At 45.9% G+C, this 17,627-nt stretch overlaps 1 protein-coding gene across 2 annotated transcripts in view; it reads left to right on the top strand.

Annotated features, from left to right (window-relative positions):
- LOC106568406 (exosome RNA helicase MTR4) overlaps window positions 1-17,627 on the top strand; it is a 75,776-nt gene that overhangs the window by 17,937 nt on the left and 40,212 nt on the right. For both annotated transcript variants that reach the window (XM_014138719.1, XM_082960526.1), the window contains exons 11-14: window positions 2,390-2,469; window positions 3,705-3,815; window positions 4,105-4,206; window positions 12,376-12,501. In XM_014138719.1, the coding sequence (XP_013994194.1) occupies window positions 2,390-2,469; window positions 3,705-3,815; window positions 4,105-4,206; window positions 12,376-12,501 (419 nt within the window). The remainder of the gene's footprint in view (window positions 1-2,389; window positions 2,470-3,704; window positions 3,816-4,104; window positions 4,207-12,375; window positions 12,502-17,627) is intronic.

The following is a 17,627-nucleotide window of genomic DNA, read 5'->3' as shown; positions in this document are numbered from 1 at the left end:
TGGTGTGGCGCCTGTATAGTGTCTGTGTGTGGTGTGGCGCCTGTATAGTGTCTGTGTGTGGTGTGGCGCCTGTATAGTGTCTGTGTGTGGTGTGGCGCCTGTATAGTGTCTGTGTGTGGTGTGGCGCCTGTATAGTGTCTGTGTGTGGTGTGGCGCCTGTATAGTGTCTGTGTGTGGTGTGGCGCCTGTATAGTGTCTGTGTGTGGTGTGGCGCCTGTATAGTGTCTGTGTGTGGTGTGGCGCCTGTATAGTGTCTGTGTGTGGTGTGGCGCCTGTATAGTGTCTGTGTGTGGTGTGGCGCCTGTATAGTGTCTGTGTGGTGTGGCGCCTGTATAGTGTCTGTGTGGTGTGGCGCCTGTATAGTGTCTGTGTGTGGTGTGGCGCCTGTATAGTGTCTGTGTGTGGTGTGGCGCCTGTATAGTGTCTGTGTGTGGTGTGGCGCCTGTATAGTGTCTGTGTGTGGTGTGGCGCCTGTGTATGGTATTTCTATAGCGGTGTGAACACTTTTATATTTGAGTCATTTAGCAGACTTCCTTATCCAGAGCAACTTACAGGAGCAAATAGGGTTGAGTGCCTTGCTCAAGGGCTCGTGGATCTAACAGCGACCTTTTTGCTCTTAGTCCAACACTCTGCGTGGCAGTTATGTGGTTGTGTGAGGACACCAACCATAAGCCCGTTCTCCCTCTGGTTCTTTCATCTCCACAATGTGTGTTTGTCTGTTTGGAACCTCTGTGTTAAGACGTGTATATTAAATAACTCTTGATGTATTTGTCTGTGTGATGGACTCTGTGTGACTCTGTGTGAGCGTGCATGTGCACACGCCTGTGTGTGTGTCTACGAGCATGTGTGTTTTCTAACGAGTTTAACCAGTGCCAGAGAGTTGATGTACGCCCCACAGGCTGTGGTGTGTGTGTCTGTTTGCTCGTTGGTGTCAGTGTGAGACTGTCCTTACACTGCAGTGTGGGCTAGGACTCCAGGGAGCAGGCGGACCATGACACTACCCCACTATGACCACTTCCACCAATAACCTAAGGAACCATTACTCATGTCCAAAGCCAGAAAGATTCCAGCCCTGGTTACATTTGTAAGCAGCCAGTTGGGTTCTGAAGGAGAGGAGAGGCGCGCTCTCCCATACCGGCACACACATGGGCCTGCCTACAGTCACCGTGGAGTGCAAATACAAGTCATGTATTTGAATATGAAAATGGCTGTGGGTTGTCATATCTGCATATATTTTACTCCTGTTTGCCTCAGTTCCTGGTCTGATCCATCAGACTGTCTATCACAGCATGTACTTTTACATAGTCTGCGCTGCAACATTGTTCTCAGACAAAACACTCACTACCTGCCCAGTCAGAGGGTCCTGTGTGGCTGTCTGTAGAGCGTGGTGTTTGCAACGCCAGGGTTGTGGGTTCCATTCCTATGGGGGACCAGTACAAACATGTATGCACTCACTACTGTAGTGGCTCTGGATAATAGTGTCTGCTAAATGACTCACTACTGTAGTGGCTCTGGATAAGAGTGTCTGCTAAATGACTCACTACTGTTTGTGGCTCTGGATAATAGCGTCTGCTAAATGACTCACTACTGTAGTGGCTCTGGATAAGAGCGTCTGCTAAATGACTCACTACTGTAGTGGCTCTGGATAAGAGCGTCTGCTAAATGACTCACTACTGTAGTGGCTCTGGATAATAGTGTCTGCTAAATGACTCACTACTGTAGTGGCTCTGGATAAGTGTCTGCTAAATGACTCACTACTGTAGTGGCTCTGGATAAGAGTGTCTGCTAAATGACTCACTACTGTTTGTGGCTCTGGATAATAGTGTCTGCTAAATGACTCACTACTGTAGTGGCTCTGGATAATAGCGTCTGCTAAATGACTCACTACTGTTTGTGGCTCTGGATAAGAGCGTCTGCTAAATGACTCACTACGGTTTGTGGCTCTGGATAAGAGCGTCTGCTAAATGACTCACTACTCTTTGTGGCTCTGGATAAGAGTGTCTGCTAAATGACTCACTACTCTTTGTGGCTCTGGATAAGAGCGTCTGCTAAATGACTCACTACTGTAGTGGCTCTGGATAAGAGCGTCTGCTAAATGACTCACTACTGTTTGTGGCTCTGGATAATAGCGTCTGCTAAATGACTCACTACTGTTTGTGGCTCTCGATAAGAGCGTCTGCTAAATGACTCACTACTGTAGTGGCTCTGGATAAGAGTGTCTGCTCAATTGACTCACTACTGTAGTGGCTCTGGATAAGAGTGTCTGCTCAATTGACTCATGTAAATGTTGAAAGCTGTTGAGCTTTGGAGTGGTGGCGGAGGTGGCACTACACACGTCTGATGGTCAACCGTGTCACTTCATATACACATGTCCCATTTGTTTTTCCAGATGAGGAGAAGCAGCTTGTAGAGGAGGTGTTTAACAACGCTGTAGACTGTCTGTCTGACGATGACAAGAAGCTGCCTCAGGTGGGTCGGTTGATTTGAATATCATTAAATATACACACACACACTGAAAAAAGCCTGATTTGCTTGTTTGCAATACATGCTGTTCTCACTTAGATCAGTGATTTTGTTAGCCTTCTGGCGCCTTGTAAGCCATTTAAAACTTTCCCCCATTTCCTTCAGCGACCAATTCATGCACGCCACACAGCCATTTCATGCACGCCACACAGCCATTTCATGCACGCCACACAGCCATTTCATGCACGCCACACAGCCATTTCATGCACGCCACACAGCCATTTCATGCACGCCACACAGCCATTTCATGCACGCCACACAGCCATTTCATGCACGCCACACAGCCATTTCATGCACGCCACACAGCCATTTCATGCACGCCACACAATGTCAACAGAGGAAGAAGAAATGTCTCCTGTCATGTTGAACTCTAATAAAGTCTGTGTGAATTGGGTCTCCTTGATGTGTGGTCATCCGTGACTATTAGAACTCTAACACACGAGCCACAGCAAAGAGCAACGTGAAGAGCTTGTTCTGAAATGGTTCAGCTTGGTGACATGCAGAGATATTTTGAGGTTCTGAAAGTGCATTCTTTATAAGAGGGAGCCTGTAAAAGTTTCCACCACTCTCTGTGGTTCGCGCTAGTGGTTTTGATTACAAACACACACAATGTTTCCTTATTTCTCTATCCCTTTATACCGTTAGTTCAGGATTCGTTCTCCTGTGGTTGTTTCTGATTGTAGTTTTAGCAGGCAGCCTAGCGATTAAGCAATTGGGACAGTAACCGAAAGGTTGCTGGTTCGAATCCTTGAGCCGACTAAGTTAACCTGTCGACGTAATCCCTTGAGCAAGGCACTTCACCCTAATTGTCCCTGTAAGTCGCTCTGAATAAGAGCATCTGCTGAGTGACAAATGTAAAATTGTACTGAGCGGTGGTCGTTGGTTTATAGTGTAGTAGAGCTGTCAGAAGGCTGCTGCATTTTGAAGGCTGGCTCAGAGGGTCTGTTAAAGGTCACAACCATGTGTGGCTCTGCTAGGGTCAGAGGAGGACAGAGGATTTCTATTCTTCACATGGATGGTTGGCTTAAGCTAAAAAATAAAATAATGTACATTTTGATCTGACATCGTTGTATGGATTCACTGATTTCTAGATTGTACTGTCTTTGACATATGTTAGTGTGTCTTTAACAAGAAACGTGTTATATTAATCAAATGACTGATTATTATTGCTTTGTTTCCAGGTAGAGAATGTTCTACCACTACTGAAGAGAGGTATAGGGATTCACCACGGTGGACTGCTCCCCATCCTGAAGGAAACCATTGAGATCCTCTTCTCTGAGGGGCTAATTAAGGTAGGCCTTGCCGGTCTGGAACTTACCTGGATCTCACTTTAAATTATACAGAACGTTGTCATTCACTAGAAACCTTTTCACGCTATCACTCCCACCCCAAACATACTGTGCTGGCTTTGATATTGTCCTTTCCAGCACGGTTCCAGCAACTATTATGGATGCAACCAGACTAGCACAGTACACCTCGGCTAGTCTCAGCTCAATAGGGTGAAAAAGCTATAGCCATTCCTGTGTGTTTTAAATTGGCGTGAGTTTGCTAAATGTGATGTTATTGATCCTCTCTCCTCAGGCGTTGTTTGCCACAGAGACCTTTGCCATGGGCATCAACATGCCTGCCCGCACCGTCCTGTTCACCAGCGCACGCAAGTTTGACGGCAAAGACTTCCGCTGGGTAACACACCTTTTAATAAGCCTGGCTCCCGCTGGGTAACACCTTTTAATGAGCCTGGCTCCCGCTGGGTAACACCTTTTAATAAGCCAGGCTCCCGCTGGGTAACACCTTTTAATGAGCCAGGCTTCCGCTGGGTAACACCTTTTAATGAGCCAGGCTTCCGCTGGGTAACACCTTTTAATGAGCCTGGCTCCCGCTGGGTAACACCTTTTAATGAGCCTGGCTCCCGCTGGGTAACACCTTTTAATGAGCCTGGCTCCCGCTGGGTAACACCTTTTAATGAGCCTGGCTCCCGCTGGGTAACACCTTTTAATGAGCCTGGCTCCCGCTGGGTAACACCTTTTAATGAGCCTGGCTCCCGCTGGGTAACACCTTTTAATGAGCCTGGCTCCCGCTGGGTAACACCTTTTAATGAGCCTGGCTCCCGCTGGGTAACACTCGTTTTGATGAGCCTGGCTCCCGCTGGGTAACACTCGTTTTGATGAGCCTGGCTCCCGCTGGGTAACACTCGGTTTGATGAGCCTGGCTCCCGCTGGGTAACACTCGGTTTGATGAGCCTGGCTCCCGCTGGGTAACACTCGGTTTGATGAGCCTGGCTCCCGCTGGGTAACACCCGGTTTGATGAGCCTGGCTCCCGCTGGGTAACACTCGTTTTGATGAGCCTGGCTCCCACAGGTTGGTAAAGACAGGGTCACTCCATTATGTCAGTGACTGACTGTGTCCTCATGGGGACATTTTTCTTCATTGTAAGTTTCATCACTCCCTGGAATGATTAATAGCCTTAATTAGGTTAAACTCAATACCCACGTGTCTGTGTAATTCCTGCTATGTTGCAACCAGACTGACAGATGAGCCCAGGGTTAACTTCATGTAGTGCAGCGCTCTTCTCTCTGTCTAACAGGTCATATTGAGGGTTCATCATTTCCGGTGTGTGTGCATTGACGCCTTTATAAGGCCACAGAGGGAGCACAGAGGGAGCTTGTAGTCTCTGGCGTAAGATAAACAGCCACGTATTGTTTATGCGAGGAGCTGGGGGCCACGGGGCCGGCCGTGAATCAAGCTGTTGGGAATGAAAGGGCCAGATCATTACACCCCTGGCTCGGAGAGGGATAGGGGGGAGAGAGGGAGAAAGGATGAGGAGAGAAGGAAAGGGAAGCGGCTGTCCAAGAGGCTTGCGAAGAACATCTGGTGTGGTTAAACTGGTGCCAGAACACCACGCATGCAGTCAAGGCTTCCCTTCTCCTCTCCCCCATCTCTCCTTCCCTCCCTCAGTAACAAAGCAGAGAGAAGAAATCCAGGGCCTCTTCGTGGGGTGACTGCTCCCTCTTATCTCGCACCATATGCTCGTCTTTCTCCATCCCTCCTTCCTTCCCTTCCCCCTCTCAGAGATTTATGAGGAGAGGACCGTCCAGAGCCAGTCTTATAATCAGGACCTTATGATGTAGAGCACCAAAAATGCCCAAGAGATTATGATTGAATCTGCATGACGAAGGTATCAACAGAGTTGTTCGGGATAGTTTCTTGGCAGAGAATGTTTATACAGTTAGAAATGAAAGAAAATCTGTTGATTAGCCTAATCAGGGCAATGTGTGTCATGCAGTGTTGGTAAAGCAGAGGGTTTTAAAGCCAAGGGGCAAATCAAGGCGTTCCAGCTCTCCTCCATGTTAATGTTCTGAAGAGGTGTTGCAACGCCAGGGTAAAGTTTCAAGTTTTACTACTCGCATGTATGGGATACACCGTCCAACGAAAGGCTTACTTGCAGGCTCCTCCTCGACAATGCAACAGCAAAAATAAAAGTTAAGAATACGATCATAAAGTAAATGGCTCAGTAGAATATAATCAACATTTTAGCATAAGTATCAAATCAAGTTTTATTAGTCACATGCGTGCCGAATACAACAGGTGTGGACTTTACAGTGAAATGCTTACTTACGAGCCCCTAACCAACAATGCAGTTAAAAAAATAATAAGAAATGAATGTAACAAGTAGAGGTCGACCAATTATGATTTTTCAAAGCCGATACCGGTTATTGGAGGACCAAAAAAAGCCGATACCGATTAATCTGCCGATTTTGTTTATTTTATTTAAAAAAATGTTAAATCAAATTTATTTGTAATAATGACAATTACAACAATACTGAATGAACACTTATTTTAACTTAATATAGTACATCAATAAAATCAATTTAGCCTCAAATAAATAATGAAACGTTCAATTTGTTTTAAATAATGCAAAAACAAAGTGTTGGAGAAGAAAGTAAAAGTGCCATGTAAGAAAGCTAACGTTTAAGTGCCTTGCTCAGAACATGGGAACATATGAAAGCTGGTGGTTCCTTTTAACATGAGTCTTCAATATTCCCAGGTAAGAAGTTTTAGGTTGTAGGAATTATAGGACTATTTCTCTCTATACGATTTGTATTTCATATACCTTTTGGCTATTGGATGTTCTTATAGGCACTTTAGTATTGCCAGTGTAACAGTATAGCTTCCGTCCCTCTCCTCGCTCCTACCTGGGCTCGAACCAGGAACACATCGACAACAGCCACCCTTGAAGCATCGTTACCCATGCAGAGCAAGGGGAACAACCACTCCCAAGTCTCAGAGCGAGTGACGTTTGAAACGCTATTAGCGCGCGCACCCGCTAACTAGCTAGCCATTTCACATCGGTTACACCAGCCTAATCTTGGGAGTTGACAGGCTTGAAGTCATAAACAGTGCAATGCATTGCGAAGAGCTGCTGGCAAAACGCACGAAAGTGCTGTATGAATGAATGCTTACGAGCCTGCTGGTGCCTACCACCGCTCAGTCAGACTGCTCTATCAAATCATAGACTTAATTATAATATAATAAACACACAGAAATACGAGCCTTAGGTCATTAATATGGTCGAATTCGTAAACTATCATCTCAAACAAAACGTTTTTTTTTCTTTCAGTGAAATACGGAACCGTTCCCTATTTTATCTAACGGGTAGCATCCCTAAGTCTAAATATTCCTGTTACATTGCACAACCTTCAATGGTATGTCATAATTACGTAAAATTCTGGCAAATTAGTTCGCAACGAGCCAGGCAATGAACGCAAGAGCAGTGACACAATTTCATGTTAGCAGGCAATATTAACTAAATATCAAATCAAATGTATTTGTCACATACACATGGTTAGCAGGTGTTAATGCAAGTGTAGCGAAATGCTTGTGCTTCTAGTTCCGACCATGCAGTAATATCTAACAAGTAATCTACTAATTCCACAACCACTACCTTGTACACACAAGTGTAAAGGAATGAATACGAATATGTACATAAAAATATATAAATGAGTGATGGCCGAACGGCATAGGCAAGAAATAATAGATGGTATGGAGTACAGTATATACATATGAGATGAGTATTGTAGGGTATGAAAACATATAAAGCAGCATTGTTTAAGGTGGCTAGTGATACATTACATCAGGATGGCAAGATGCAGTAGATGGTATAGAGTACAGTATATACATATGAGATGAGTAATGTAGGTTATGAAAACATTATATAAAGTGGCATTGTTTAAAGTATGCAGGTTTAAAAATATATACTTGTGTATTGATTTTAAAGAAAGGCATTGATGTTTATGGTTAGGTACATTGGTGCAACGAAAGTGCTTTTTTCGCAAATGTTAAATCATCACCCGTTTGTCGAAGTAGGCTGTCATTTGATGAGAAATTAACAGGCACCGCATCGATTATATGCAACGCGGGACACGTTAGATAAACTATTAATATCATCAGCCATGTGTAGTTAACTAGTGATTATGTTAAGATTGATAGTTTTTTATAACATAAGTTTAATGCTAGCTAGCAACTTACCTTGGCTTCTTGCTGCCCTCGCGTAACAGGTTTAACAAGCCATGCAGGCTTCTCGTGGAGTGCAATGTAAGGCAGGTGGTTAGAGCGTTGGACTAGTAACCAGAAGGTTGCAAAAACGAATCCCCGAATCCCCCTGAACAAGGCAGTTAACCCCCGTTCCTAGGCCGTCATTGAAAATAAGAATGTGTTCTTAATCTGACTTGCCTAGTTAAATAAAGGTGTAAACATTTTTTAATAATAATAAATAAAATCAGCAAATCGGTGGCCAAAAATACCGATTGTTATATGAACTTGAAATCGGCCCTAATTAATCGGTCGACCTCTAGTAACAAGTAATTAAATAACAATAGCGAGAGTATATACAGGGGGTACCGGTACAGAGTCCATGTGCGGGGGCACCGGTTAGTTGAGGTAATATGTACATGTAGGTGGAGTTATTAAAGTGACTATGCATAGATGATAAGAGAGTAGCAGCGGTGTAAAAGGGGGGATGCAAATAATCTGGGTAGACATTTGATTAGACATTGAGGAGTCTTATGGCTTGGGGGTAGAAGCTGTTTAGAAGCCTTTTGGACCTAGACTTGGCACTCCGGTACCGCTTGCTGTGCGGTAGCAGAGAGAACAGTCTATGACTAGGGTGGCTGGAGTCTTTGACAATTTTTAGGGCCTTCCTCTGACACTGCCTGGTATAGAGGTCCTGGATGACAGAAAGCTTGGCCCTAGTGATGTACTGGGCCATTCGCACTACCCTCTGTAGTGCCTTGCGGTTGGAGGCCGAGCAGTTGCCATACCAGGCAGTGATGCAACCAGTCAGGATGCTCGCGATGGTGCAGCTGTAGAACCTTTTGAGGATCTGAAGACCCATGCCAAATCTTTTCAGTCTCCTGAGGGGGAATAGGTTTTGTCGTGCCCTCTTCACAACTGTCTTGGTGTGCTTGGACCATGTTAGTTTGTTGGTGATGTGGACACCAAGGAACTTGAAGCTCTGGTCCTGCTCCACTACAGCCCCGTCGATGAGAAGTGGGCTCGCTCTGTCCTCTTTTTCCTGTAGTCCACAATCATCTCCTTTGTCTTGATCACATTGAGGGAGAGGTTGTTGTCCTGGCACCACACAGCCAGGTCTCTGACCACCACCCTATAGGCTCTCGTTGTTGTTGGTGATCAGGCCTAACACTTGTGTCATCGGCAAACTTAATGATGGTGTTGGAGTCATGCTTGGCTGAGCATTTATGAGTGAACAAGGACTGCAAGAGGGGACTGAGCACGCACCCCTGAGGGGCCCCTCTGTTTAGGATCAGCGTGGCGGATGTGTTGTTACCGACCCTTACCACCTGGGGGCAGCCCGTCAGGAAGTGCTGGATCTAGTTGCAGAGGGAGGTGTTTAGTCCCAGGGACCTTAGCTTATTGATGCGCTTTGAGGGCACTATGGCGTTGAACGCTGAGCTGTGGTCAATGAATAGCATTCTCACATAGGTGTTCCTTTTGTCCAGGTGGGAAAGGGCAGTGTGGGGTACAATAGAGATTGCATCATCTGTGGATCTGTTGGTGCGGTATGCAAATTGGAGTGGGTCTAGGGCTTCTGAGATAATGGTGTTGATGTGAGCCATGACCAGCCTTTCAAAGCACTTCATGGCTACAGACGTGAGTGCTATGGGTTGGTAGTCATTTAGGCAGGTTACCTTCGTGTTCTTGGACACAAGGACTATGGTGGTCGAACAGGGAGAGGTTGAAAATGTCAGGGAAGACACTTGCCAGTTGGTCAGCGCATGCTCGCAGCACACGTCCTGGTAATCCGGCTGGCCCTGCGGCCTTGTGAATGTTGACCTGTTTAAAGGTCTTACATCAGCTGCGTGTGTGGTTTTTGTGACATATATGCTTGCTTTGAAAATGGCTGTGTGATTATTTTTGGCAGGGTACTCTCCTGACATAATCTAATGTTTTGCTTTCGCTGTAAAGCCTTTTTGAAATCGGACAACGTGGTTGGATTAACGAGAGTCTTATCTTTCAAATGGTGTAAAATAGTCATGTGTTTGAGAAATTGAAGTTATAGCATTTTTGAGGTATTTGTATTTCGCGCCACGCGATTCCACTGGCTGTTGACTAGGGTGGGACGTTAACCACTGGCCCAGAGAGGTTAAAGGTCTTACATCGGCTGCGGAGAGCGTGATCACACAGTCTTCTGGAACAGCTGGTGCATGTCATGCATGTTTCAGTGTTATTTGCCTCGAAGCGAGCATAGAAGTAGTTTAGCTCGTCTGGTAGGCTCGTGTCATTGGGCAGCTCTCGGCTGTGCTTCCCTTTGTAGTCTGTAATGGTTTGCAAGCCCTGCCACATCCGATGAGCGTCAGAGCCGGTGTAGTACGATTCGATCTTAGTCCTGTATTGATGCTTTCCATATTTGATGGTTCGTCAGAGGGCGTAGCGGGATTTCTTATAATCTTCCGGGTTAGAGTCCCGCTCTTTGAAAGCAGCAGCTCTAGCCTTTAGCTCAGTGTGATGTTGCCAGTAATTCATGGCTTCTGGTTGGCGTATGTATGTACGGTCACTGTGGGGACGACGTCATCGATGTACTTATTGACGAAGCCAATGACTGATGTGGTGTACTTCTCAATTCCATCGGCGGAATCCCGGAACATATTCCAGTCTGTGCTAGCAAAACAGTCCTGTAGCTTAGCATCTGCTTCATCTGACCACTTTTTATTGATTGAGTCACTGGTGCTTCCTGCTTTAATTTTTGCTTGTAAGCAGGAATTAGGAGGATAGAATTATGGTCATATTTGCCAAATGGAGGGTGAGGGAGAGCTTTGTATACCTGGCCTTCCCTGTAGCTCAGTTGGTAGAGCATGGTGTTTGCAACACCAGGGTTGTGGGTTCGATTCCCACGGGGGGCCAGCACAGAAAAAAAAAAAAATGTATGAAATGTATGCATTCACTACTGTAAGTCGCTCTGGATAAGAGCGTCTGCTAAATGACTAAAATGTAAATGTATACGTCTCTGTGTGTGGAGTAAAGGTGGTCTAGGGTTTTTTTATTTTTTTTGTAATTTTTTTTTTCCTCTCTGGTTGCACATTTAACATGCTAATAGAAATTTGGTATGACAGATTTCATGTTCCCTGCATTCAAGTCCCCGGTTACTAGGAGTGCCGTCTCTGGGTGAACGTTTTGCTAGTTGCTTATGGCAGAATACAGCTCATTCAGTGCGGTCCTTGTGCCAGCATCAGTCTGTCCGCCGCGCCTTGTCTTACCAGACTCCGCTGTTCTATCTTGCTGATACAGTGTATAACAAGCCAGCTGTATGTTGATAATGTCGTCGTTCAGCCACGACTCAGTGAAGCATAAGATATTACAGTTTTGAATGTCCCGTTGGTAGTTTAATCTTTCGCGTAGGTCATCGATTTTATTTTCCAAAGATTGCACGTCTGCTAGCAGAATGGAAGGAAGTGGGGCTTTATTCGATCGCGTACGAGTTCTCAGAAGGCAGCCCTCCTTCTGGCCCATTTTTCTCTGCCTTCTCTTCATACAAATGACGGTGATCTGGGCCTGTTCCCAGGAAAGCAGTATATCATACACGTCAGACTCGTCGCAGTTGTTAAAGGGAAAAAAGCATTCTGCCAGTTTGTGGTGTGTCATCGCAGTTCTGATTTCCTCAAGTTCTTTTCGGTCATATGAGACGTTAGCAGCAACATTATGTACAAAATAAGTAAAAAATTATAATTTACAAACAGCGCAAAGAAACAAAGAAAAAACACAATTGGTTAGGAATACGTAAAACGTCAGCCTTGTTCTCCGGCGCCATCTTTATAATACAAGAATTTCAATTTATAATTACAAGAATTTCAATTTAGAATATTTACACATGTTTGGGGGATTGGCGGAAAGTACTGTAAATGTTGCATAAAAAAAAACAATCTACCTTCAGGAGCATACCCCCTGACTGTTCTAACTCGCATTTGGTTCATAAAAAAGCATTTGAACATGTACATGTAGACCTCTAAAAGAATCCTTCCCATGACATTCTGTACACATTGGTTCGAATGACTAGAAACTTCTAACCCCCCCTTAAAAGATTTAGATGCACTATTGTAAAGTGGTTGTTCCACTGGATATTATAAGGTGAATGCACCAATTTGTAAGTCGCTCTGGATAAGAGCGTCTGCTAAATGACTTAAATGTAAATGTAGAAACTAAAACGGTTTGCCTTGTTTCATTGGTCCTACACGTTTATTCTGCTCTACATTACATCTCTGTGTGAATGTTGACGTGCTGTGTGTGTGTGTGACAGATGTGTGACCATATTAATGAGTTGTGCGCCTCTCTCTCCGTTAGATCACGTCTGGCGAGTACATCCAGATGTCTGGCCGAGCTGGCAGGAGAGGGATGGACGAGAGAGGTATTGTCATCTTCATGGTTGATGAGAAGATGAGCCCTGCAGTGGGGAAACAGCTGCTCAAGGTACTACTGACTCCACAGACTGCACACTGGGGCTTTAAATAACAGCCGTGTGTCTGTGGAACATATTCTTACAGATGAATGATTAATCATCATAGTTTATCTCCATGTGTATACTTTGTCAATACACACACGAACCACTGGGATGCCTAAAGTGTTGGCATTGATATCTTCTTTAGACGTTATACAGTGTACATACTCAGACACGTGTTATGAGTCCCTGTAGACTTTGGCCAGTTGTAAAACCCGTTCAGCACCAGACCAGTATCTCTTGTAACGTTGCAATAATCCTAACCCCTGTTGGGATGATGTCACAATGGTTCTCGTGCCAACACAGCTCCCCAAGTGTTCTCAAAACGACTCAATCTCTCCCCTCCACACGCTGTCCAAGTGACATACAGACTCTGTGAATGATTGCAATGAGGGGGTTGGAGAGATTAAGGGATTTACAATCACAACCTGAGCCAAGACCCTCATATCCTCCTGAGCTGCAGTGGGAGAGTGAGTCAGTCGTTTTGGGCTTGTCTACTGGGTCATAGAGCTCCTTCCCGGCCCTCGGGTCGTTTACAAACACGCTCCACAGCCGAACACACACAGGCATGTGCAGAAAAACACTTCTCTGAACCGTTAGCAACTTCCTGACCCACGGGTCATTTACAAACTCACTCAGCTGTTGCCAAACACTTCTCCTAAACTCTAGTGAGCCATGATATCATCAGGTACCTAAGGACTCTTGTTATGATTTAACTGACTTACACGCTCAAACCTCAACCCCCTTCCTGATCCATTTTTGGAGTTCTGTAGAAGTTCTGCATAGGGAGTCAGGATATGACCAGGGACGACTGGAGCCTTGGTTTGATTAACATGCTTGCAGGCCTCAAACTCCAAACCTTAAACCTCTTTCTCTCCATTTAGGGGTCCTATAGTGTTAAAGTTGTCTCTGGGAAAACAGTCAGTCCTGCATGTCTCTACTCTGGTACCTTGGGTTGTTGGTCCTGGGTTGAGGTCCATTTAGGCTTGCACAACTGGGTCTTTAATGGGCCAATGGGCAGTTTAACACATGACAGATTAATGGCAGGGAGTGAATGTCTCATTTTAAATTATCTGGCCCCGCTGGAGATCTCATTTCTCTTCTGACTATTCTGTTGTAATCGCTCACTGAGACTTTCGATTGCGCAAGAAAGTATCTGCGAAACTCAAACTGCCCTTGGCTTCGTTGACGAGTGGTCTCAAAACAGTTGAAACGATAAAAGTGCATTCTCCGCCACTGTTTCGGTAAAAAGCTGATGGATGGGCCTGGAGAAATGTAACCACTCATAAGTTCATAGCGCTATGGATGTGTTTTTCAGGCTATATATGGTTTGTTTATATTTACATTGTTTACTAACATTGGAGTAAAACAAGCTTATATTTTGGGTTCTGATGGAGTGTGGCAGCTCATGAGGCATTTAGCTGTTCTTCAAGAATCATTCATTTAGAAGTCAGGAAATGGATGTAGCAACTGTTGATTGCCCCTTTAAGTCCCTCACCAACAGCTGGTATTGATTTCAATGGGAGGGTCAAACTCCATGTTGGTGTTTCATTCCCTCACCACAGGAGTTGTCAGAGTAAGACGTGATGACAATGTTTAACCGATTCAAGATCTGTTCAGTTTAAACTGTACCATGAGTTGCTCAGCTCTCCTTATGACATGCATTGATTCGGGGTTGTAGTCAAACCCTTCATTTCAATTCAGTCAGTTGATCTGAAATTCCGATGTTCCTCATTGAACAGCATGACTTGGTCTTCTGTACCATATGTTCACTGAGTTACTCATCTTTCCTTATGACAGTATGTCTACTGAATGACCATATTCTTAGGACTGGGTGATATGGCCTAGAAATCATATAAGATTATTTTCAAACTTACAAATCATACAAATCATTAAAATCCAGACAGAAAATATTTACACAAGAAGCAACCTATTATCACACAGTCAAACTCTCATTTCATTTACAATATACACTGCATTCGGAAAGAATTCACACCCCTTGACTTTTTCCACATTTTGTTACGTTACAGCCTTCTAAAATAGTTTTATCTCATCAATCTATACACAATAGCCTATATATTGACAAAGCAAAAATGGTTTCGTACATTTTTGCAAATGTATAAGAAAAACATGTACCGAAAAATAACATTTCTTCTGTATTCAGACCCTTTACTCAGTACTTTGTTGAAGCACCTTTGGCAGCGATTACAGCCTTGAGTCTTCTTGGGTATGACGCTTCAAGCTTGGCACACCTGTATTTGGGGATTTTCTCCCATTCTTCTCTGCAGATCCTCAAGCTCTGTCAGGTTGATGGGGAGTCGTCTCTGCACAGCTATTTTCAGCTCTCTCCAGAGATGTTCGATCGGATTCAAGTCTGGGCTCTGGCTGGGCCTCTCAAGGACATTCAGAGACTTGTTCCAAAGCCACTCCTGTGTTGTCTTCGCTGTGTGCTTAGGGTCATGTGTGCTCTGGAGCAGGTTTTCATCAAGGATCTCTCAGTACTTTTCTGTGCATCTTTCCCTTGATCCTGACTTGTTTCCCAAACCTTGCCGCTGAAAAACAATCCCAAAGCATGATGCTGCCACCACCATGCTTCACTGTAGGGATGGTGCCAGGTTTCCTCCAGAGAGTCCTTTAGGTGCCTTTTGGCAAACTCCAAGCAGGCTGTCATGTGCCTTTTTACTGAGGAGTGGCTTCTGTGTGGCCACTCCACCATAAAGGCCTGATTGGTGGAGTGCTGCAGAGATGGTTGTCCTTCTGGAAGGTTCTCCCAGCTCCACAGAGGAGCCCTGTCAGTGACATTGGGTTCTTGGTCCCCTCCCTGACCAAGGCCCTTCTCCCCCGATTGCTCAGTTAGGCGGGGCCGCCAGCTTTAAGTCTGGGTGGTTCCAAACTTCTTCCATTTGCGAATGATGGAGGCCACTGTGTTCTTGTGGACCTTCAATGCTGCAGACATTTTTTTGTTACCCTTCCCCAGATCGGTGCCTTGACACAATCCTGTCTCGAACCTCTACGGACAATTCCTTCGACATCATGGCTGGGTTTTTGCTCTCACATGCACTGTCAACTGTGGGACCTTTTTATATAAACAGGTGTGTGCCATTCATTTACATTTACATTTAAGTCATTTAGCAGACGCTCTTATCCAGAGCGACTTACAAATTGGTGCATTCACCTTATGATATCCAGTGGAACAACCACTTTACAATAGTGCATCTAAATCTTTTAAGGGGGGGGGGGGGGGGTTAGAAGGATTATTTTATCCTATCCTAGGTATTCCTTAAAGAGGTGGGGTTTCAGGTGTCTCTGGAAGGTGGTGATTGACTCCGCTGTCCTGGCGTCGTGAGGGAGCTTGTTCCACCATTGGGGTGCCAGAGCAGCGAACAGTTTTGACTGGGCTGAGCGGGAACTGTGCTTCCTCAGAGGTAGGGGGGCCAGCAGGCCAGAGGTGGATGAACGCAGTGCCCTTGTTTGGGTGTAGGGCCTGATCAGAGCCGGAAGGTATGGAGGTGCCGTTCCCTTCACAGCTCCGTAGGCAATCACCATGGTCTTGTAGCGGATGCGAGCTTCAACTGGAAGCCAGTGGAGAGAGCGGAGGAGCGGGGTGACGTGAGAGAACTTGGGAAGGTTGAACACCAGACGGGCTGCGGCGTTCTGGATGAGTTGTAGGGGTTTAATGGCACAGACAGGGAGCCCAGCCAACAGCGAGTTGCAGTAATCTAGACGGGAGATGACAAGTGCCTGGATTAGGACCTGCGCCGCTTCCTGTGTGAGGCAGGGTCGTACTCTGCGAATGTTGTAGAGCATGAACCTACAGGATCGGGTCACCGCCTTGATGTTAGTGGAGAACGACAGGGTGTTGTCCAGGATCACGCCAAGGTTCTTAGCACTCTGGGAGGAGGACACAAGGGAGTTGTCAACCGTGATGGCGAGATCATGGAACGGGCAGTCCTTCCCCGGGAGGAAGAGCAGCTCCGTCTTGCCGAGGTTCAGCTTGAGGTGGTGATCCGTCATCCACACTGATATGTCTGACAGACATGCAGAGATGCGATTCGCCGCCTGGTTATCAGAAGGGGGAAAGGAGAAGATTAATTGTGTGTCGTCTGCATAGCAATGATAGGAGAGACCATGTGAGGATATGACAGAGCCAAGTGACTTGGTGTATAGCGAGAATAGGAGAGGGCCTAGAACAGAGCCCTGGGGGACACCAGTGGTGAGAGCACGTGGTGCGGAGACAGATTCTCGCCACGCCACCTGGTAGGAGCGACCTGTCAGGTAGGACGCAATCCAAGCGTGGGCCGCGCCGGAGATGCCCAACTCGGAGAGGGTGGAGAGGAGGATCTGATGGTTCACAGTATCAAAGGCAGCAGATAGGTCTAGAAGGATGAGAGCAGAGTAGAGAGTGTTAGCTTTAGCAGTGCGGAGAGCCTCCGTGACACAGAGAAGAGCAGTCTCAGTTGAATGCCCAGTCTTGAAACCTGACTGATTAGGATCAAGAAGGTCATTCTGAGAAAGATAGCAGGAGAGCTGGCCAAGGACGGCACGTTCAAGAGTTTTGGAGAGAAAAGAAAGAAGGGATACTGGTCTGTAGTTGTTGACATCGGAGGGATCGAGTGTAGGTTTTTTCAGAAGGGGTGCAACTCTCGCTCTCTTGAAGACGGAAGGGACGTAGCCAGTGGTCAAGGATGAGTAGATGAGCGAGGTGAGGAAGGGGAGAAGGTCTCCGGAAATGGTCTGGAGAAGAGAGGAGGGGATAGGGTCAAGTGGGCAGGTTGTTGGGCGGCCGGCCGTCACAAGACGCGAGATTTCATCTGGAGAGAGAGGGGAGAAAGAGGTCAAAGCACAGGGTAGGGCAGTGTGAGCAGGACCAGCGGTGTCGTTTGACTTAGCAAACGAGGATCGGATATCGTCAACCTTTTTTTCAAAATGGTTGACGAAGTCATCCGCAGAGAGGGAGGAGGGGGGGAGGAGGATTCAGGAGGGAGGAGAAGGTAGCAAAGAGCTTCCTAGGGTTAGAGGCAGATGCTTGGAATTTAGAGTGTTAGAAAGTGGCTTTAGCAGCAGAGACAGAAGAGGAGAATGTAGAGAGGAGGGAGTG

The sequence above is a fragment of the Salmo salar genome, chromosome 13, assembly GCF_965601325.2.
Source record: "Salmo salar chromosome 13, fSalSal1, whole genome shotgun sequence".
Taxonomy (NCBI): Eukaryota; Metazoa; Chordata; class Actinopteri; order Salmoniformes; family Salmonidae; genus Salmo; species Salmo salar.
The sequence above is the reverse complement of the archived record's forward strand: the minus strand, read 5'-3'. Positions and strand labels throughout refer to the sequence as shown.